This window comes from Urocitellus parryii, chromosome 8 (genome assembly GCF_045843805.1).
Source record: "Urocitellus parryii isolate mUroPar1 chromosome 8, mUroPar1.hap1, whole genome shotgun sequence".
Lineage (NCBI taxonomy): Eukaryota > Metazoa > Chordata > Mammalia > Rodentia > Sciuridae > Urocitellus > Urocitellus parryii.
This window is the reverse complement of record NC_135538.1, coordinates 28,565,626-28,589,245: the sequence shown is the minus strand read 5'-3', so window position 1 is coordinate 28,589,245 and position 23,620 is coordinate 28,565,626. Positions and strand designations below refer to the sequence as shown.

The window sequence follows — 23,620 nt, the reverse complement described above, 5'->3', positions numbered from 1 at the left end:
CAGGTTTCATCACATGTTAGAGATGAGGAAGCAAGCTCAGAAGGTTTCTTGAGATCACATGGCTGCTTGTGCCACACATGGGCTGCCAGACTTCAAAGCCCAAGCTCTCTGTCTGCCTCTAGTTTCTACTTCCTCAAAGATTCGGAGACACAAATTTTTAGGGGAAACAAAGGGAACGCAAAGAGTCACTTGGATTGCAAGGTGAATGGTACAATGTCCAGAGTAAAGAGTGAGATGTTAAGTGTTTCTTTCTTTGCTTATTGAACTGATGAAGACAGTGTGTAAAGGTATTATAGTATAGATGTCATGTATCGTATACTTCCTGTGTACTGGGCCCTGTGCTAAGAAATTTGTGTGTGGTATCACATTTAGTCTCCAAACAAGTCTGTATTGTCTCAGATTTTTAGGTAAGGAGAAAGAGACTTAGGGGGAAAAAATAAGCCAATTTCCAAGGTCAAAAGGATTAGGAGATGGTAGAGCTAAGATTCAAAGTATTGTTAGACTTCAGACAAAAACCTGGACTTTTAACCACTAAGTTACAGTGTACTAGAAAATGGTAACATGATGTACATCATGTGTGTGTGAATTTAGTGTGCAAAATTTCATACTTATCAGTGATCTCCAGAAATGCTTGTGCCAACATGTCTGAATTTCATGCAAGTCATTAAATTGATGATCACATTTCTTGGTATGTGATATTTTCTTCATTCAGCCATGCACTGAAGAGCATTTTCTAGATACCTGCTTTCTGCCAAATATTCTATAGATATCACTGTTCAGAGCTGAGGCACAGCGCCTGTGCTTAAGTAGCCCAGTCTTCCCAAATTTAAGACTAGTAACTTAATAAAATTGATTTTTCTGTGCATTGCTTTATGAAAGCTATTTGCTATTAATGTGTTCAGTTTTGTTTTTGCTTTGCTAAGAATGCAGAGAGTAAATAGTTTTAAGTCTTTAGGTTTAAAAGTTTCAGTATATAAAAATTTGCTAGTTCACTAAACATCAATTAATTGATAATAATTGTTAGTTGATAAATATTTCTCATATTGCAAGGTCAGTTTCACAGGCAGACTTCCTGGAAAGCTGGTGAAGTATGAACTTCATTGACACTTTCCAAGACTCTGAATTTTGTGTCCCCTCATTTAAAGAGTCTTCTCTCTGCATTTATAATTTTTAGGGTCTTAAACGATCAAACTCACTCCTGATTAGTCTTAATAACTTAAAGATACCATAATGATTTGTGATTGATTATCAGTGAACAAATAACATCTTTCCTATGTCTGTTGGTGTTCATCTCTCTGGTGTTTATAATTTAGTTACTTCACTAGGTACTTTTGTAAGAGCATGAATACTAATAAAAAGTAAACCTCAAATCAATGATCATCTCTACTTTTATAAGTAATGAAGTAACTAGATAAGAACTACGAGCTGTCAACAACACAGAACCCACTACCACAAGTGATCCCCACTTCTTCTCAGATATTTGAAATACTTTGTTAATTTTATCCATATGCCTATCTATGCTAATGAGATAGAATGTATGTATGACCTCCATTTTCCTGGTATGGACTCTGACCATTTAAAACACATTTTGTTTCTTCGTTTAATACTTGGCAGTGCAGGCCAGGCACCGTGGTTCATGCCAGTAATCTCAGTAGTTCCAGAAGTTGAGACAGGAGGACCACAAGTTCAAAGCCAGTCTCGGTAATTTACCAAGGCCCTGAGCAACTTAGCAAGACCCTGTCTAGATAAAAAAATTTAAAAAGGGCTGGGGCTGGGCGAGGTGGCGCAGGCCTGTAATCCTAGCGGCTCAGGAGGCTGAGACAGGAGGATCATTAGTTCAAAGCCAGCCTCAGCAAGAGCAAGGCACTAAGCAACTTAGTGAGACCCTGTCTCTAAATAAAATACAAAATAGGGCTATGGTTGTGACTCAGTGGTTGAGTGCCCCTGAGTTGAATATCCAATACCAAAAAAAATAAAGGGCTGGGGATGTGGTTCGATTATTTAAGCACCCCTGGTTCAATCCCTAGTATCAAAACAAACAAACAAAAATTACCTAACAGTATAAAGCTGCTGGCTGAAAAAATATATACTTAAAATTCTTTCTTTCCAGAGAATATTATCTTTCAAAACTCTACTACTTAGCGAAATCCTAACCTTCAAGCATTCATGTTCCATACACAGCATAGCTTCAGATGACAAGTTCCTAGTGGAATAATGGCATTAAATATATAATTCAACCCTCTTACCCTCTTACTCATCTCTGTTAAGAGTTTTACCATCTCACAGATTTTTAACTTGACTGCCACACACTAATGAGCAGGTTGGGTATATTTTTGTCCCAAATCATTTATTCATTCTTTCCATCAAGCAATATTTATTGAGAATTTATGGTGTGATGGACATTGATCTAGATGCTGGGGAACAACAGTGAATTAGACAAGCCTCTACCTTGATGAAAGGAGGGAGACCCAAGAGGAGGTATCTTTCAAATATTGCCCTTATTGAAGTATATTGTGGGGTCTAATGAATTATACCAAAGCAGAATATAACTATTAGCAAAATGTGCACTATTTCATTTTCCCTTTTAGCTTATAAAATCTGTCAGTCATGCCTTCAAGATATTGGATTTTCCAGCTCTGGTGTGGGGTTGCCATTGATTGCCAGTAGAAATTTACAGAAATCTCCGTTTTAAAGCCAAGTCCATGTCTCAGAGCTGTCCATATGGAAATGGTCAACATGATTTGACCAGTAATAGTTTTTTGATTGTCTATGGGAACATCTGGATCTTTGACCTCACAAGTAGTTATACAACAGGCCCTTATCCCTGTGGAAAAGTGTTTGTTCCTTTGTGGCTCAGAGGCCCTGTGTTTGCATGTCGGGCTTGATGTTCTGGAAGTCATTTTCTCTAGCACTGGGGTTATTTAATTCCAAGGACTGGTTTGAATTTCTTTTAAAGCTATAAGTGTATAGGATTACATTTAATTGTTGGTTTATGTACAGGAGCATTGCTGCACTGAGCTACGAGGAGCACATTATAATACTCCTTTGTCCTGAGTAAATATTCATTCAGTTGCAGGCTGGATGAAGTCCCATGAATCTCTGAATCATGATGTCTTTACAAAGATGTGGAACTATTGTTATTACCTATTAAGCTTTTGCTGTCTGCAGGGTCTTATAAAGTTGCTTGAAAATTGCAGTGTAAATCAGGAAAACCAACATCTAAAGCTTGTGCTTTTCAACCAGATGGCTGAAGCTTAGCAATTCTGAGTACATATTTGTTGGCAACGAAATGGGTAAGACAGAAACACTGGTTCCAAGTGCTCACTGTGTCAGTGTTCCAGGGGTGGCAGCAACAGGGGTAGAGTGTGACTGCATATAGTGTGGGGGCAGGGCAGGAATGTAGAGTTCTATTCTTGTTCAAATCTCCTTCTGAAGGTGACAGTTGAGCAAGGGAATGACTTCCTGGAACTGCAACCCTCTCTCCCAAAGTTTCTGTGGAGGAGACGCCCTTCAAAGGGTTAGGGAAGGACTTTTGCTCCAGAGCCTTACTTCCTCATCTGCTAGTTTCCAAAGACTTGATCATCCCTTTCAGTGCATCCTCAACCTTAACCCTGTGCATGATTCAGAAGGCCCTGGTCTTTACAATCTATCCATGCTTGGTTTGAAAATTTGACAAGTTTCATTCTCATATCATCGTGATCTACTCCTTGTAAAATCCGTATGGATTATACGAAATGTACAGAAATATGCTTGTGAATACCCTGCTGGAGGCAAACCTGTTCTGGTGGTACACTCAACTTCGTTGATTCTCACAACTATGAGGAGTAGGGATAAGAGGGATGGTGTCAGCAAGCTCCATAATGAAGCAGTGCCCCACTTGGCAGAAGCTTTTTCCCACTTAAGGATATGTCAAGAGTGACAGAGAGCAACCTGAGCCAGCAAACATGGCTACCGTCCGCACTCCCAGCTCAAAAACCTCTGAACACTTTTGGCATCTCTACTGCCTGGAAAAAGTGACCTGTGACCTGCAGTGACTTTTTTTTTTTTCGGATCCACGGCCTACAGAATCTAACCCTATGTCTGGTCACTAAATGGAGTCCAAAAGGCCCTCCGTGACCTGGCCCCTGCCATCTTTCCCAGCCTCAAGTGTCTCCACTCCCTGATTCCCCTGATTATCTGAATCCCATTCCTCATCACCATTCTAAATTCCTTCGGTCTTCTCAATCACCTCTAGACTTTTGCACCTACTGTTGTGGTAACCATAATAAACACCTTCACAGCTTATCTAGTGCTTCAACCCCTCTGAGGATTTGCTTAATATTAGTTCTCATCTCCTCTGTCCAAACAGAATACATTATTCAGAAACCTTTTCATGCCACCAGGATGTGGCCAGTTTGTGTAATCACCTGTAAGGACCCCCTTTCCCAAATCCACTTGAGTTCTTTCCCTTTCCTCAACACCAAGGATAAGGATGCATTGGGGAGGGTTACCATCTCCATCCAGACCTTTGGCTGTGTGGGTTACCCTCTGAATGACCAGTGTTCTCCATCTCAGGCAGAGAATTTTTTTCTCCTCTTAATGCCCTATGACTCACATGGAAGAATGTGCTTTCTATCCTGTACAGAGGATCTCCAAATGGCCAAATCCTACTTCCGCCTCCTTCCTTCCACAAAACCACATACATACCAGGCCACACTATGGGTTTTAGAGCACATAAGATGTTTTCATATGTATTGCATTATTTGGTAGAGGAAAGAGCATTGTTACTCCCTCAGCTCTGTGATGAAATTCAAAAAGATAAAATGTGCCAATGATTGCACAACTAGTAAGAGACAGGCTTGGGATTTGAACCTCAATATGCTAAATTTTTTTCTACTGTGTACACCAATCTGTCCCTCTTCCATACTACTTCCTGTTTTCTGCAACAATAATGGACTATATAGACTTCACCTTTCATAATTCACTATAATGTCTATTAAATGTTTATGCCTTTAGTTACTTGCTTTCATAGAAGAAGCCATCTCTCGGTCTGAAATGTAGCTATAGCTAGTTGTCAACCCTTGAGACTCTGAGATGATAAAGAAAAGATGAAATGGTATTGCAAAATTCTCACACAATTTTTGCAGTATTTATCCAGATCTCTGGCATATGTATTTATATATATTATAGAAAATTTCTCAGAGTCCATACCAGAATTCTTCCCAATGTGCTTGGACCCAGTGCCTACCCAGTTCCTATAACTGAGTGTACTGGAAACAGATTCAGAAATAGTCCATGCCAATCATCTTTACAAGTACAGTTTTAGCTGGAATCATGCTTGCCCAGAGGCTATAGTCATTGTTGCATAGTGAAAACTGCAGGGTTTTTTTTTTTTTTTTTTTGAGTTTTAGGTGAATACAATGTCATTTTATTTTTATGTGGTGCTGGGGATCTAACCCAGTGCCTCACACATTCTAACCTAGTGCCTCACACATGCTTGGCGCATACTCTACCACTTGAGCCACAACCCCAGCCCCGCAAAATGCAGTTTTTGATGTGCATGTTCATGTGTGCATTGGAAGTCAAGACTGACACAACAGCTATACTTGCCTGCCTGCCACCTGACCCCAGGATGTTCCTTAGGGGGATCAAACAGAAGGTAGCAATACAGCCTTCCTAGTACCCTCTACTGTCCAGGGCTGGAATGACAGAAAACAGCTCTGCATTCTCAATGTTTGCTTAATAACTTTAAAAAAAAAAAAAAAAAAGTACTCTTGGGCTGAAACCAGGTTTTCCAAGTTTTGGTTCGTAATAAGTACTTTTTAAACGTTTAAAAATAGGGGTATGTAATAAAATGCTGAGAGACTCTCTGGAGATTGCTGCTGCTGGCACTTCTCTAATAGAAAGCATACGCCATTGAGCTAACATTTTGTTCTTTGACTGAAGAAGAAAACAAAGCTGTTAAAAGCTGGTAGGCTCATTTTCCAATAGCAATAGCATTAATATCTTTCAAGTCACTCCTAACCATAGCTAATTAGAGGTTTATGAGGGATGGCCCTTCCTGAAGGGTTACCCCAGGTTATGCAGCCCGCAGAATTGCTGTTGACTGTTGGCAACAATGGATTTGTTAAGAATTTCTGCTCAGCCTGAGGTGATTATCTTTTTTTTTTCTTTTGCTGGTGTGTCTCTTATTTTGACTGGCTGAGGTTGGATTGGACCAGGAGACCAGAATTCTAAGGCAGTGCCAGGTTGATGCTGGGGATCTGCACTGACAGATTGTTGAAAACTTATTAGTCTGACGTTTTAACAGCCTGCAAAAGGATGGAAATCTGCTCTTTAACTGGAAAAGTTTAGGAAGGAAAACATGAGCTCGACTGAAATCAGCCCCTGTTCCAAATCTGCCGTCCTCTGGCACCGGAGTGCTGAGGGCTGCCACAGTGTTTAGAGATTAAGGCCTGACTATGCCACCCACGCAGTAGACTGGCCTGCATAAAATAGTGTGGACTTGGGCCACTGTAAAGAAGGAGACCCTGAAAATGCATCCTGCAGGAGCAGGGAAACTGTGATGCACTCAACTCTAGGTGCTAATGGCTTCAGCAGTAGCAGAAGTCAGCCTCACATGAAGTTCCTGTTGGATGGCTGGGGAATTCATTTTGGTCATCATTCTATGAACTAATTCAAAAAGGTGGGGAGGATAAGTAGCACTTCAGGTTCAGTACCCTCTTTGAATAAGAAATTGACAAAAATAAAAAAGATGTCAGGCAAGACTGTTGAGAGATATCTGGTGCCATTAAAGTTATTTGTTACAATGCAAAGAGTTCATTAAACACCCTTGCTCTTCAAAAGCAAACCAGCCCTCTCTAGCTCAGACCAGAAATATTTTTAAATGACTATTGGCCCTTACTCTTTTCCAATCTCATCTGTTTGCTTTTGTCCTTGGCAACTATTTGTGTGATCCTGATAGGGCTTTGTGCAGGCAGCTTCTTCTACATGGATGAGCCCTCTGTTCTGCCAGCCAACTGTCTCCTATCCTTCAGACCCAGGCCTAGAGTTATCTATCTTTGGAAGCCTTTAGCAATGTCCCCTGGCATTGTCCAGTGCCCACCATTGAAAGTGCCCTTAGTTTTCCATGTTGACTTAAGACTAGGTTATAAACCTCTCTAGACATAATCTAGCCTGAATTTCATTTGATTTTGTATCCACACAAATGGTACAGTGCCTGTACACACACAGCACTCAATAATGCCATTTGTACAGTTGATAGACATTAATGGGTTTCCACACTTTTAGGCTCTGCTAGACTTTAAGAAGCTCTGTCTCAACAGAAGCTATATTTTTGTGCTCTACAGACCTAAGCCATTTTCTCTCTAGGCCTTTCTTCTAAGAGTCAGGTTTTGGTTAGTACCATTCAGTTCTCTGCTTGGAGAAAGTGCAAGATAGGAAGAGATTCATTTTTGTAATGTTTTCCTTGAGGTCAAATTCCATCCCTTTATCACCCAATTGCAGCTACACATGATGTGGCCACATCAATGGCAGCACTTATTGGTGTATAAACATAAGTGTGCAGGGAAAAAATTTTATGCTCATTCTAATATATCCCACAGAGTTATAATAAGAAATTTGTTATTCATTTAAGCATTGTGCTCATTGTCCTAGACATTTAGAAATATGAAAGTGAGCAAATAAAACAGAGCATACAAGCATTTGCCTTGTTTACTCATGTAATATTTGGCAAACTTGCAGAAGAATCAATGTTCCTAGAATTGGGATGAAAAAGAGAGTGAAGGCAGCCTGTGCTGGATCTTTGCCTTCTGTTTTATTTCTTATTTTTAAAAAATATTTTTTAGTTATAAATGGACACAATATCTTCATTTATTTATTTTTATGTGGTGCTGGGGTTCAAACCCAGTGCTGTGTGCGTGCAAGGCTATAACCCCAGCCCTACATTTTTTCTATTGTCTTTGTTGATGCGGAGACAGATGAGATGCATTTTACTTTCCACTGAAGTCCTACAACTTCCCAATGTTCTGACCATGGTAACTGCTTTTTCAGTTCAGGAAACTGGTTTGATGATTTTTTCCCAAAAATTATATATTTCTTTTTCCAAAATGATATATATTTTTTTCCAAAATGAGTGTAGTCCTATATCATGGTCCTTTTTATTTTGTTTTAATGAACTATCAAGCACAGTTCTGAAGATGTTGAATTTTTCTACATTTCTGCAGTAGCATTCAATATTCAACAAAGAGCCTTGTGCACCAATAGCTTTCTAATTCTTGGATCACTGCCATGTGCTGTGTTCTTAAAGTTACCAATTCACTGATGCCTCCTGGTTCTCTTCTTTCCCGATTGTGGTTCCACCAGCCTAGCAAGCTCACATCTTGGTGAGCCAGTTTTGCAGAGCTGAACAGAGTCATTTATGGAGAACCAGTCTATAGCCTGATCCTCCAGTACTTTTATAAGGACCTAATTTCCTTTATTAAATTCTTTTCTGCTAAAGAAGAAGAAAAAGAACAAAAACAACTAAAAATTTGAGTAGGAAATCAAACAGTCATAACCAATTAATTATTTTCTGATAACAGTTAACATTACCTTCTTGCAAAACACTGTATGGTCTTAGCTGGTTGGAGCCAACCCTCATGGAACAAGAATTTCTTTTTCTTTTTTTTTTTAATTATCATCATTATTATTTTTAGTTGTAGATGGACACAATACCTTTATCTTTTTTATTTATTTTTATGTGGTGCCAAGGATCGAATCCAGTGCCTCATAAGTGCAAGGCACTTATGCATTCTGCCACTGAGCCACAATCCCAGCCTAGGAACAAGGATTTCTTTCTATCCTGGATTTTATCTGTTTGCAGATGTTTTCTCCCTTCCAAAAGTATCAAGACAATTTCTGTAAAAAGATTAGTTGCTGGAGGTCAGCTGAGACCTATACATTCAAGTGATAACAAGTACGCAGAAAAATGAAAAGATGTGTGAAAGCTTATTTTAATCAGGAAAAACATTAATTGGTTTAAGAAAGCTAGGAGCAGTGAAAGCTAAACAATAAAATCAAAATGTGAGCTTTTTACTCTTTTAATAACTTCTTTTGAGTATATAATACTATTATCAATATTTGGATATTATTATATCAGACAATTTTTTTCCTTAGCAGGATAAAATTTTAAAACTTATGTGTGAGTTTTAAAATTACTCCCGATATCAATTTTCACAACTAAATTTGTGATAAAAATAATGAAAAAATATAGTTCAATCAAGAGAAACATACTTTATTGTATTGTCCTGAAATATATGATTTCATCAGGCTAATTAACGTGCATTACATGTATACTTACTATTTTTGTAAGTACACAACTTTCATGAATTATAATATACTGTGATTACTCTAGTCATCATGGTGTACAATAGCTCTCTTGGATTTATTCTTCCTAACTGAAATTTTGTACCTTTTGACCAACAATTCCCTAGTACCCCTCTCCTTCAGTCCCTGGTAACCACCATTCTATTTTATGCTCTTATAAATTCAATTTTTTTAGATTATACCTATAAGTAAGTTCATATAGTATTTGTTTTTCTGTGCCTTGCTTATTTTATATAATATAATGCTCTCCAAGATCATCCACGATGTCACAAATGTCCTTCTTATGACTGAGTAATATTCTACTATGTTTATATGCCACATTTTGTTTATCCATCCAAACTTCGATAGACACTTAGGTTGATTTCTAAATAACAGATGCAAAATTTAATAACATTCAATATTTTTTCTTGAGTAAAGGTCAAATTTTGAATTTGATAAAGAAAATTCTTAATAAGTAAGAAATAGCAAACAACTTGTGAAATACTCTGACTTCTAAAATTAAGGTTTTTTTTCATTTTTATTCCTAAATCATGATGGAAATTAAAATTGAATTTTCATGGATGAACTAAATTTATTAATTCTTATTTTTATATTACAACCCCCTCACAATAATTTAAACTAGGTCATTCTCATTCATAATGAATTAACAATGATCCAATGACATAGATAATATTACCCCCTATTATAAATAAGAAAGCAGGTTGGGCACAACTAAATAAATTGCCCATGATAATACAGTGTATAAGAGGAGGTAGAAACAGGATTTAAAATTAAGTCAGTTGAATCTAAAGCATGAGCTCTTACAGGTGCAACCCTTACAAACAAAAGCTGTTAATGGGTGAGAGAAGGAGACATCAATAGAGATAATCTAGTTGGCCAAGACAATGAGGAGACCCAAAGTAGCCAATATTGGGATTTGGGGATTTTGATAAAGCATGGGGTAACCTGTCAGCATTTATCTTCTCATTAATTGGAGGAGAGGATTCTATAGTGAGTGGTACCCTCTGTGCCTAAGTTGTCTACTATGAAAAGAGTATAATCAGAGTATGAGACAGTAGGTGTACAGATGGTAGAGGTACAGAACAATGCTTAGTCCATAGTGTACACTCAACAAATATGAGCTAGTTCACAGATATTTAGTAGACCTAGTCCACCAAGAGTTATCAGGACCCTGGAATGTATAAAGCACCAGGTTTACAACAATGAGACATGTTAAGAACATTAATGAACAGGATTTGGTTCTTCATGGTCTATGGGGGCAATCAGCATTACACACAAGTTCATAAGCATGGTCTCCTATGGGCTTCAGAAGGAGAGCACGTATCAGGAGGATTTCTCTGATGCTAACAGGGCTCCAACCCTTTGGATGAGAATTTCAATAACAAGTTCCTATTATCTGGGGGCAATGTTCACTGTGAGAGTTGGACAGGAACAAGGTGAGTTGATATCAGTATTTCAGGCACAGAAGACAAAGCAAAGTTGGAATCCCTAAGGAGAGGGGGGATCCTGAGAATTAGGAAGAGTCCTGACAAGCAGAACCAAGTACAAAGTCAGAGTCACTCAGCAGCAGGTTACTGGAATGGGGAGTCCCAATGAGCATAACCAGAGCATTGAAGAGGAGGGTTGCAGCACCCCAGAATCCAGCAGGACACAAGACCTTCCCCATGGCAGAGCCTGCAGTTTTCTGAGACTTGGACCCTGTGGTTTAGCTTAATTAATCTCCAAAACTGGGTCATCACCCTGGGTTTCACAGCAGGAAGGAGCCTGGCAGCAAAGGCCCAGTAAACACAGCCATCAATGAGAAAAAGCACTGGAAAGAATCCTGAGAACAATCAGATTCCCCTCTGGGCATTGCTTTAAAATCTCTTACCATCATCAGGTAACATTATAAACCAGGGCAATTAAAGACCTTGTTAAAGGTGTTTCAGCCATTTCCCAGACCACCAGGGAGACAAGTTGAGGAAGAGGTCTGATTGCCTTGTCCTCACTGGAAGGGACACAGTACCTGCTTTGCTGCTGGGCGATGTGCCTGTCTAGTCAGTGAACCCAGGCAGGCCATGACTCTTAAGGAATGCATGCCTCATAGAAGTTTCAGAAACCCCTCCTAGCTATGTTCATGGCCAGGGAAGACATAAACAAGGCTGCCCTTGGCCTATAGTAGCCATGGAAAGTTATGCAACATCCACCTGTTACTTGCAGGAAGGCCCTGCGAGTAAAGAAGGAAAGCTCTTCCTTGGCAGCTTGGATGTGGACTTCGTCACTAAAAAAGGGCAAGAAAACACTCCCAAGTTATTTCCTTGTAGAACCCAGAATATAGATTGGTAGAGCTTCCTGGGACTTTGTTCTGCCAAGAAGTGGAAAACATTTTCAAAACCTCTGACCTTTTATTTAAAAATAATTATTAACTCTTTCAGGTCATTAAAATACCACTTTGAAAAGCAGGTGATGCAGAAAATAGATCCTAGCTATTTATAAGGGTTTAACCTCTCCCCAAACACAAACAAAACAGGAACAAACAGTGGATTAGACTCCATGGGTCATTAATCCTCACATTTGCTCCTTGACCTGACTTGATGGCACATATCTACAGCCCATGTTACTTACAAAGAAATGAAGCATGAAGAGATTAAGTGGCATGATAAATATCACGTGAGGTCAGCACAGTAGGTGGGAAGAAAGCTCACGATACAGAGTCTCCATTAGAATTCAGTGCCCTCTTAACCTTCCGCAGAACCAAGCCTCCCTCCTCCACAGCCCATCCTCTTGGCTCACCAAAGTAGCTTACCTCCTTTTTATATCTCTGAGCCATTTATTCATCTCTTTGTGCACAATGTAGGTCATCCCAAAAGATGGGTTGATTTGAAAATAATGACTTCATACTTTCTCTGTTTGTACTGGAGGATCCCATAATTAGGTGTGAAGAACATGAGGAATTATTCCCTTTTAAATCACTTTATCTTATAATATATTAAGTACAGATACAATAGAGATTGATGGGAGTGGAATCAACCAAGTTGTGAAAGGTGGAAATGGGAGGAGAATGTTGCAGGTAGCAGGCTCTCAGTTTCCTAAGGGCAAAGGAAGTAAGTGGTAAGAAGAGTTATTGGAGGAGACAGTCCATCCAATCTTCTGCCAATGGCCTCCCAGGGAGACAGGTACAGGGATACATGTATAAAACAGCCATTTTTAGATTCAAAGTATTGCACTTTGCAGCAATTCTTTCTTATTGTTAAATATTTCGAGCATAGGGAAAAAAAGTGTAAAAAATAATTTCAGTTTTCAAATAATTATACAAAAAATTGATAATCCCTGTGTGACCTTTGACATTTCATTTCTCTAGATCTCTTCCTCCTAACCTGTACTTGATGTTTCTCTTTTTATTTATTGAATTTGTTTTATGCTTTTTCTATAAGTTAATATATCCATAAACAATATATAGATGTTTTTAGACATTTCAACTGCATAAACTTTTTTGATTAACATTATAATTTTATATGACTTAAACATTGTTTTATGTGATTAGAAAAATATATGTATTTATGATTTGAATATTCTGTAATTTTTATATTATATATAAATATGTTATATATTAGATGTTTTAGAGCATCTATAGCTTTAATCCACTTTACCTATCATGTAATCCTCTAATTATGACTGACATTTATCTGTTTTTTACCAGAGCATTTTAGTTGCATTTGAAAATTTCTCTAACTAAAAGTCTAGAAAGTGATTTTCTATGCCATAGGGTTTGAGCATTTCAACTTTGTTATATTTCGCCAGTTTTTTCCAAAGTGGTTGTCATTTTATACTCCAACCCAGACTCTACATTTCTGAAAACATTTGTTAATGCCAGACTTCTAAATTTAGTCAACTCAATGAGTTCAAAACAAATTACATATAATTTGCTTATTCCTGATTATTGGTATAAATATATTTTCTATGTTTATTGGCCATCCAGATTTCTTTTTCCATGCATTGCTTGTTCATACCCTTTACCCATTTTTTCTCTCAGATTATTTGTTATATTCTTATTGCTTTGGTGAATTTATTTATATGTTCAGGTTCTAACCATTTGCCAATTTCATTTATCACACAAATTCTTCAATAACTGATTGTATCTGTAGACTCTATCTTCTTAAAAGTTTTAAAAAGTGAGTTAAAACTGTAATAGATATGAAAATTGATATTTCTATGAGTCTGTGGGTTCAAGAAAAGCATTATAAATGCCACTTCATGTCTTTATCTCTGCCCCATACCAAGTTCAGAGAGTCAAGTGTCAGACACACAGCTTAGTTTAGAATAATGTAGGTGCTAAAGATTAAACTTGAGGATGATTAGACTCAGGTTAATGGGCCTTATATTGCCTATGTTCCACTGATATAGAAACTAAGTTCATCTCAAGCCATGACTTCTCATGGGAGCACACAGAATCCACTATAGGCAGGGACCAGGGGCATGCAGGAACAATCAATCCCAAATTACCTTTCAAATATTTTACTACCAGCAAAGTCTCTGTTTATGCATAAGTCCCCAGACTCAGGTAACTAAGAAAACAAGAATAGAATAACATCATAATATTTTCAGATTTCATGAATATATTGCCTTGGGAATTGTGATTATGACATCTTAAATTTTAACTGCAGCTATCCTTCCATTTCAGAGGTGTGGCGAAATCTTGTTTGAGAACCCTGACCAGAATGCCAAATGTGTTTGCATGCTAGGTAAGAAGGCTTCTCATTTTACATACATGAAATATGATGATGTCCTGTGGAGGCATTGCTGTTCTGCTGCCTTGGTGACTATCTCTTGCTGCATTTTAGGGAGAATTAAATGTTCACTTGGGAGTTTATAAGGAGCTCTAACACATATGTGGCATATTTGACAATGAGAAAGATTTGGGTTTTAAAAATTGTCAGAAAGTCTGGGTTCATGCTTCTGAGTCTTTTGAGATTTATCTTGGATCATCAGCACAGCTTACAATTGAATGCTTTGTATTAAAGAAACCATAATCAAAAGGCTAGGAGAATCACATTGTAGTTCTTAACCAGAGATGTTAGGATAGATAAGTAGCCATTAAGTATTTATAACAAACTATAAAACTTCCTTACTTATGAGGCTTGGGAGAAATACATACTTGAACTAATCTGAAGTCAGTGCAGCAATTACCCACAATGTGTTTATAACAAAGCAGCAATGAATAATCATTTGTTCTTTTAAAAAATTTGTTTCAATTAGTTATATATCATTTGTTTTTATGGGATGATATCATCAATACCTTTTATTAACTCATTTAATATGCACTATTCTGTTAGGAAAAGGGCTTGGTATTATTTTCCACACTTTATAGATTAGAAAATAATTATAGAGAATATAAATGAAACTCTTAAATTATGACAACAAAGTTTCTAAACTATAAAGTCTATAAAATTTTATGTGTAGAATATAGATCTTATTTGAGCCACTAAAATACGTCCAATGAACTTTATATTAATTGTTGTAATAGAACAAAACAGTAACAAGGATAACAAAAAAATCCTTAAAATTCTATTTTCACACTTGCCCATTCTTACCTTAAACCATATTTGTAAACAAAGAACAAAGTGATTCATTGTAACTTCTTTCATTTTCTCTAGTCACTTCATATCTTGGCAGCCTGGATTATCAAGAAGAAAAAGTAGACAGCAAGATACAGCCAGGGGAAAATCATGATAGTTTATTATTCAAAATAATCACATATCAAATAATCAAAGTTGCTCTCAGGACTTTAAAAAACAAATAGCAGCCAGCCCATTTTTTTATTTTTTGGATCTTTCTTATTTTATTGTACTTTTGTTTTAAACTTCTCTATTGTGGTTTGTATATGTTTTTATTTTAAAAAACATGGTGGCTACATAGTAATGCTTCCATTGAAGAAATGAACATTTTATTGGAAACACACAGACAATGAATATAGCACAACATCAACACACCCATTTAAATATCCAATGTTCTTTTCTCTTAACTGTGAAATGTCTCAAAAATGCTAATATTTCAGGATTCTAAATAGATAGATAGATAGATAGATAGATAGATGATAGATAGATAGATGATAAAGATGGGAACAGAAAATAATTTCTTTGTTCAGCTACATGTTCCATCCTTGGATTTGGGAATTGTCTTACTAACACATTAGATCTATTCATTAGTTTTCACAAAAACAAAGTGAGATTGATGCTATTGATAGTCTCATTTCACAAATAAAAAAATTGTAACAAATGGTCTGAGACTTTATAGGTACCTCCTTGCTACTAAAATAGTATTTGATTGTAGCTTTCACCTGATCTATGCATCTAAATTAATTTTTAATTCATGATGACTTGAAGGGCATGAACACATCATCAATTTTGACTGCATTTTCCTTGATGAGTTAATATTTAGAAAAAGGACAGAAATAGACTTTTCAGAACCTATCACCTGGATCTCACTTAAATTAAGACCCATCATCTTTTGTTTCTGCAAGATTATATGATATGGTTTATATAGTTTCCAGAAGGAATAATTGACTGCCGAAGCATCCCTAATCATTCTGCTTACACAAAATTTTAAAGTTTGGAATATTCTATATAAATCAGTCATGTTACTACTACTGTCATAACAACTGCAATTAATTGTGCTCTTAGTATGGCACGTGAAATCCATCCTATGAATCTTACATAATTATGTCATTTATTCTAGGTGAAATAAAATATAGATATTCTTGGCAAGATGTCTTAAACTGGCATTGGCTATTAACCTTGTAGATTTCATTATTTCATTTAGATTCCCAGTTTATTAGTGTTCTAGAACTAAATAATATAAAGGAACCATAAGAATGAAAGTTTCAAATAATTGTAGGACACATAGTAAAATTGAATTCGCATTTTGACTTTAAATACCATCTTTTTACTATTGATAACATGATATTGAGTGTTTGAAGACATTATGCCTACTGACCTTGAATTTCTCACATAATGAAAACTGTGCTTATATCTAAGAGGAATTAGACACTTTGTACTTTTCTTTTTAAGAGGAAACTTTTAATTCAAACATTTATAAAGTATTTTGAAATCTTAAATGAAGGAATGCTAAAATAAAATTGTTATGGCTATCAATTACACATGAATGAGTCGTTAGCATGCATTCTCCCAAGAGCTTCCCTCGCACAACTATATGGTATAATGTGTTAAGAAAAGAAGTAGAGTTGAATAGTTCATTCACTTAAAAAAAAAAAAACAAGAGAAATTTGAGTTATAAATATGTGTCACTAAAACCTAGACCACATCTTATATTTCTTCAAGAAATAATATATAATATATATTCTTTATGTATTTATGAGGCATTATATATATGTTATATGTTATATATCATATATCATATATTAACACCAAAAAAATCTGTTCTTCACATCTGCAGTATTAATTCATGTGCTGCTTCCTTTAAGGAGAATGTGTGCTATTGCTTATGACTTCCTGTAGCATTTCTTGAGAAAACTCTTTATATCCAACAGCAAAGCATCTAATATTTTAAAGGACTACTAGTGTTACAAGTATTGACAATCATGAATGTGCTTTGTATTTGCAGATAACTTTATAACATTTTAACGAATACATCAAAATTTCTTTTTAAAATTTTTACAATTCTTATTACACATATATAGCACAATTTTTCATATCTCAGGTTATATACAAAGTATATTCACACCAATTTGTGTCTTTATACATGTACTTTGGATAATAATGTTCATCACATTCCACCATCATTTCTAACCCCATGCCCCTCCCATCCCCTCCCACCCCTCTGCCCTCTCTAGAGTTTGTCTAATCCTCCCATGCTCCTCCTCCCTACTCCACTATGAATCAGCCTCCTTATATGAGAGAAAATATTCGGCATTTGTTTTTCGGAGGATTGGCTAATTTCACTTAGCATTATCTTCTCTGACTATATCCATTAACCTGCAAATACCGTAATTTTATTCTCTTTTATTGCTAAGTAGTATTCCTTTGTGTATATATGCCACATTTTTTTACATTCATACATTGAAGGGCACCTAGGTTGGTTCCACTGTTTAGCTATTGTGAATTGTGCTGCTATAAACATTGATGTGACTATGTCCCTGTAGTATGCTCTTTTTAAGTCCTTTGGGTATAGTCTGAGAAGAGGGATAGCTGGGTCAAATGGTAGTTCCATTTCCAGTTTTCCAAGAAATCTCCATACTGCTTTCCATATTGGCTGCACCAATTTGCTGTCCCACAGCAATGTATGAGTGTACCTTTTTTCCTTCACCAACACTTATTGTTGTTTGTATTCATAAGAGCTGCCATTCTGACTGGAGTGAGATGAAATCTTAGAGTGGTTTAGATTTTCATTTCTCTAATTTCTAGCGATGATGAACATTTTTTCATATATTTGTTGATTGATTGTATATCATCTTCTGAGAAGTGTCTATTCATGTCCTTGGCCCATTTATTGATTGGGATATTCGGGTTTTTTGGGTGCTTAGCACTAGAGATTAGATCTATCTGATGTGTGAGGGGTAAAGATTTGCTCCCAAGATGTAGGCTCTCTATTCACCTCACAGAATGTTTCTTTTGCTGAAAAGAAACTTTTTAGTTTGAGTCCATCCCATTTATTGATTCTTGGTTTTAATTCTTGCACTAAAGGAGTCTTATTAGGATGTTGGGGCATGGTGGAGATTAGGGCCGACTTTTTCTTCTATTAGACGCTGGGTCTCTGGTTTTATTCCTAGGTCCTTGATCCATTTTGAGTTGAGTTTTATGCCTGGTGAGAGATAGGGGTTTAATTTTATTTTGTTGCATATGAATTTCCAGTCTTCCCACTTGTTGAAGAGGCTATCTTTTCTCCAGTGCATGCTTTTGTGCCTTTTTCTGATATAAGAAAATTATAATTTTGTGAGTTAGTCTCTGGGTCCTCTATTCTGTACCATTTGTCGACCAGTCTGTTTTGATGCCAATACCATGCTGTTTTTGTTACTATTGCTCTGTAGTATAGTTTAAGGTTAGGTATAGTGATGCCACCTGCTTCACTCTTCCTGCTAAGGATTGCTTTAGCTACTCTGGGTCTCTTATTTATCCAGATGAATTTCATGACTGCCTTTTCTATTTCTATGAAGAATGACATTGGAATTTTGATTGGAATTGCATTAAATCTCAATAGTGCTTTTGGTAATGTGGTCATTTTGACAATATTAATTCTGCCTATCCAAGAGCAAGGTAGATCTTTCCATCTCCTAAGGTCTTCTTTGATTTCTTTCTTTAGGGTTCTGTGATTTTCATTATATAGATCTTTCACCTCTTTTATTAAGTTGATTCCCAAGTATTTTTTTTTTTTGAGGCTATTGTAAATGGGATAGTTTTCCTCATTTCCCTTTCAGAGGATTTGTCACTGATATACAGAAATGCCTTTGACTTATGGGTGTTGATTTTGTATCCTGCTACTTTGATAAATTCATTTACTAGTTCTAGAAGTTTTCTGGTGGAACTTTTAGGGTCTTCTAGGTATAGAATCATATCATCAGCAAATAGTGTCAACTTGAGTTCTTTTTTAAAAAAATTTCTTTCATCTGTCTAATTGCTCTGGCCAGTTTTTCAAGAACTATGTTAAATAGAAGTGGTAAAAGAGGGCATCCCTGCCTTGTTCTAGATTCAGAGGGAATGCTTTCAATTTTTCTCCATTTAGAATGATATTCACCTGGGGCTTAGCAATAGGTAGCTTTTACGATGTTGAGATATGTTCCTGTTATCACTAGTTTTTCTACTGTTTTGAACATAAAGAGGTGCTATATTTTATCGAATGCTTCTTCTGCATTTATTGAGATGATCATATGATTCTTTATCTTTAAGTCTATTGATGTGATGAATTATATTTATTGATTTCCATATGTTGAACCAACCTTGCATCCCTGGGATAAATCCCACTTGATCATGGAGAATGATCTTTTTGATATGTTTTTGTATTTGATTTGCCAGAATTTTACTGAGAATTTTTGCATTGATGTTCATTAGAGATATTGGTCTAAAGTTTTCTTTTTTGATGTGTCTTTGCCTGGTTTTGGAATCAGGGTGATATTGGCCTCATAGGATGAGTTTGGAAGTGCTCCTTCTTTTTCTATTTCCTGAAATAAATTAAAGAGTATTGGTATTAGTTCTTCTTTAAAGGTCTTGTAGAACTCAGCTGTTTATTCATCTGGTCCTGGGCTTTTCTTGGTTGGTAGGCTTCTGATAGCATCTTCAATTTCCTTTCTTGAAATTGATCTGTTTAAGTTTGTATATCATCTTGATTCAATTTGGGCAAATCACATAACTCTAGAAATTTCGATAGAAAATTCAATATTTTCTATTTTATTGGAGCACAAGTTTTCAAAATAATTTCTAATTATCTTCTTTATTTCTGTAGTTCTGTTGTGATATTTCCTTTTTCATCATGACTGTCAATAATTTGAGTTTTCTCTCCTCTTAATTAGCATGACTAAGGGTCTGTCAATTTTATTTAGTTTTTCAAAGAACCAACTTTATGTTTTCTCAATTTTTTCAGTTGTTTCTTTTGTTTCAATTTTATTGATTTCAGCTCTCATTTTAATTATTTCCAGTCTTCTACTGCTTTTGGTGTAGACTTGTTCTTCATTTTCTAGGGCTTTGAGCTGTAATGTTAAATCATTTATGTGTTGACTTTTTTTCTTTTAAGGAATGGACTCCATGCAATAAACTTTCCTTTTAAAACTGCCTTCATAGCATCTCAGAGGTTTTGATATGTTCTATCTGTGTTCTCATTCACATATTAAAAATTTTTAATCTCCTCCTTGATGTCATCTGCAACCCATTCATTCAGTAGCGTATTATTTAGTCTCCAGGTGTTGGAGTAGTTTTTATTTCTTATTTTACCATTTATTTCTAATTTCATTCCATTATGGTCTGATAAAATGCAGGGTTGTGTCTCTACTTTTTTATGTTTGCTAAGAGTTGCTTTGTGGCATAATATATGGTCTATTTTAGGGAAGGATCCATCTGCTGCTGAGAAGAAAGCGTATTCACTCATTGAAGGATGAAATATTCTATATATGTCAGTTAAGTCTAAGTTATTGATTGTATTCTCAAGTTCTATAGTTTCTTTGTTTAGATTTTTTTTTTAAGATCTACCTAGTGGTGAAAGAGGTGTGTTAAATTCACCCAAAATTATTGTGTCATAGTGTATTTGACTCTTGAACTTGAGAAGTTTGCTTGATGAATGTAGATGCTCCATTATTTGGGGCATATATATTTATAATTGTTATGTCTTGTTGGTGTATGGTTCCCTTGAGCAATATGTAGTGTTGTTCTTTATCCCTTTTGATTAACTTTAGTTTGAAGTCTACTTTATTTGACATGAGGATGGAAACCCATGCTTCCTTCAACAGTCCATGTGAGTGGTATGATTTTTCCCAACCTTTCACCTTCAGTCTCTGGATGTCTTTTCCTATGAGATGAGTCTCTTAGAGGCAACATATTTTGGGGTCTTTTTTGATCCAATCTGCTAGTCTATGTCTTTTGATTGGTGAATTTAGGCCATTAACATTCAAGGTTATTATTGAGACATGATTTGTATTCCCAGCCATTTTTGTTATTTAACTTGGCTTGGTTTCTCCTCTGGTTATTTTTTTCTTTAGTGTAATACCTCCCTCTACTGATATTCATTGTTGTTTTTTATTTCATTTTCTCTTCATGGAATATTTTGCCAAGGATGTTCTGTAGTGCAGTCTTTCTAGTTGTAATGTAAATTCTTTTAACTTTTGTTTATCATGGCAGGTTTTTATTTCATCATCAAATCTAAAGCTTAATTTTGCTGGATATAAGATTCTTGTTGGCATCCTTTTTTTTCAGAGCTTGTATATGTTATTCTATGATCTCCTGGCTTTGAGGTTCTGGGTTGAAAAATCTGCTGAAATACAAATTGGTCTCCCCCTATCTGTGATCTGATTCCTCTCTCTTGCTGCTTTTAAGATTCTATTCTTATTCTATATGCTAGGCATACATATGCCTTGGTGTAGATCTGTTGAAATTTTATGCTGAATTTGGTGTCCTATAAGCCTCTTGTATTTGGTTTTCCAATTCATTCTTCATGCTTGGGAAATTTTCTGATATTATCTCATCGAAGTGATTGTGCATTCCTTTGGTTTGAAACTCTGTGCCTTTCTCCATCCCAATAACTCTTAGATTTGGTCTCTTGATGCTGTCCCATAATTCTTGGATATTCTGTTTTCTTACTATCTTCACTGTGTGGTCAATTTTATTTTCCAGATTGTATACTTTGTCTTTATTATCTGACATTATTTCTTCCAAGAAATCTAGTATGTTGGTTTTGCTTTCTATTGAGTTTTTTATTTGGTTTATTGTTTCCTTCATTTCAAGGATTCCTGACTGGCTTTTTTCAGTCTCTCCTTCTTGAAGTCATCTTTTGCTAACTGTATTTGCTCTCTTATCTCTTTGTTGGAGTGATCAATTTTTGCCTGTATTTGCTCATTTAGGTCATTCTTTAATTTACAGATCATTTTAATTATGAACCTTCTGAACTCCTTCTCTGACATTTCATCAACTTCACTGTCCATGGGTTTTATTATTGTAGCATCCTGGTTTGTTTGGGGCACTTTCCTACTGGTGTCCCTTAATGTATGCTATTGCAACTAAAGGTAGTAGTGGCAATAGCTGAGGTAACTTGAGATAATAGTGGAGGTGCCCCGAGATGGATGCAGTGTCTTACAGAGATGGGGCTGAAAGGGTGAGCCTTACATTGTCTTTGGGATGCCTGCTCTGAGATGCAGCTGCTTCTAGGCACTGTCTTTGGTCAAAAAGGTACGGACTACTGCATGGAGAAGGCTATGGTGGTGTCTGCAGTGTCCCAAGATACAAGTGAGTTAGGCTTGGGCTCATTGGTTGGGGGTGTGGCGAACTTGGACCTACACTGGGCCTGGATCCTGAGTATGTCGGTATGGGTATATCTGGGCTGGGCCTGTACTCCTATATTGAATCTCTGATGGGGATCAATCTGAGACAGCCACATCTATAAATTGTCACACTCTTGACTCAGCTTCCCTAGGTTCCCCATCTTTGGCTCCCATCCTCACTCCTGGTTTGAGGTGCTCGCAAGCTGTGGTTTCATCACAGTTAAGTGGAATATAGATGCAGGTGACTAGCCAGGGACACATTTGCAATTCTTTTTTTCCCCACTGCTGAGTCCTCAGTTCATTCTGAAACATAATTTTTATGCTTTGAGTTGTCTACCTCACAACTTGCATGAATAAGCCATCCTCACTGAAAATTATGCTTTCTGGCTCATTACCTTAAATGATGCATAAGTGTAAAATTCATATTAAGTTACTCCAAAGCATTGAATTGAATGCAATTTTAAATGGGAGCAAATTACTCTCATGGATGGTTCTTGCAGGGAATAATTTCTAGCTTCAGGAGAATAGTTTGTGTTGGATACAAAGTTGAATAAGGTGTACAAAAGAGCTGGCTGCACTGAGCATTAGCTCTTTATTCCTTACATGACCAATATGATTCTGCAACATGTACACTCAAAAAAATGAGAAATTATATCCATCTATGTATGACATATCAAAGTGCATACATGCAATCTACTGTCATGTATAACTAATTAAGACAAATAAAAAATTTTAAAAATTAGGCAGAGAGGGCAAATGTGGATGATCCAGTGAAGCACCAAATTAAAATGAGTTGTTACTTTCTTCTTTTCTTCAGACTTAGGTCAATGAGTTCAGAATTCCCATCTCCTCATTGCCATTCCCCTTTTTATAATTAGCCACAGTATTTCTCTCAAATTCTAATTGGCCTCAGATGTTTACATATAATTATATCAAAGGGTATACAACTGTGAGACCAAGACTTGTACCTTTATTAGGTACAATATGCTAAAGGAAAAAGGTCATAAACAAAAAAATTATCTCTTACTGTGTAATTAATTCATGAAATATGTTGAGTTACTAAAAAAATTGCTTCTCAAAAGCATAAAGAAATCTGTTGGGTGAAAAGAGCCAAAAGTATTTAAAGAAATGATGTTAAAATGATTGCTATTGATTCATTTCTTGGTTCATTTTTTTAATCTTGCTCTGGGAAACAATACTCTTGGAAAAATGAACTTTTGGAAAAAGAATTCCAGATCAGACTCAGTGCTTCTTTCTACTCCCACTTTCCCTTTATCCTTAGAGTGGGATTCTTTCAAACAGAAAGCCTTAATTTGTAATGGG

General features: G+C 36.2%; 1 protein-coding gene across 1 annotated transcript in view; it reads left to right on the top strand.

Annotated features, from left to right (window-relative positions):
* Pde7b (phosphodiesterase 7B) overlaps nucleotides 1-23,620 on the top strand; it is a 307,847-nt gene that overhangs the window by 79,772 nt on the left and 204,455 nt on the right. Inside the window, exon 2 of the mRNA XM_026391845.2 lies at nucleotides 14,006-14,066. Within this exon, the coding sequence (XP_026247630.2) occupies nucleotides 14,006-14,066 (61 nt within the window). The remainder of the gene's footprint in view (nucleotides 1-14,005; nucleotides 14,067-23,620) is intronic.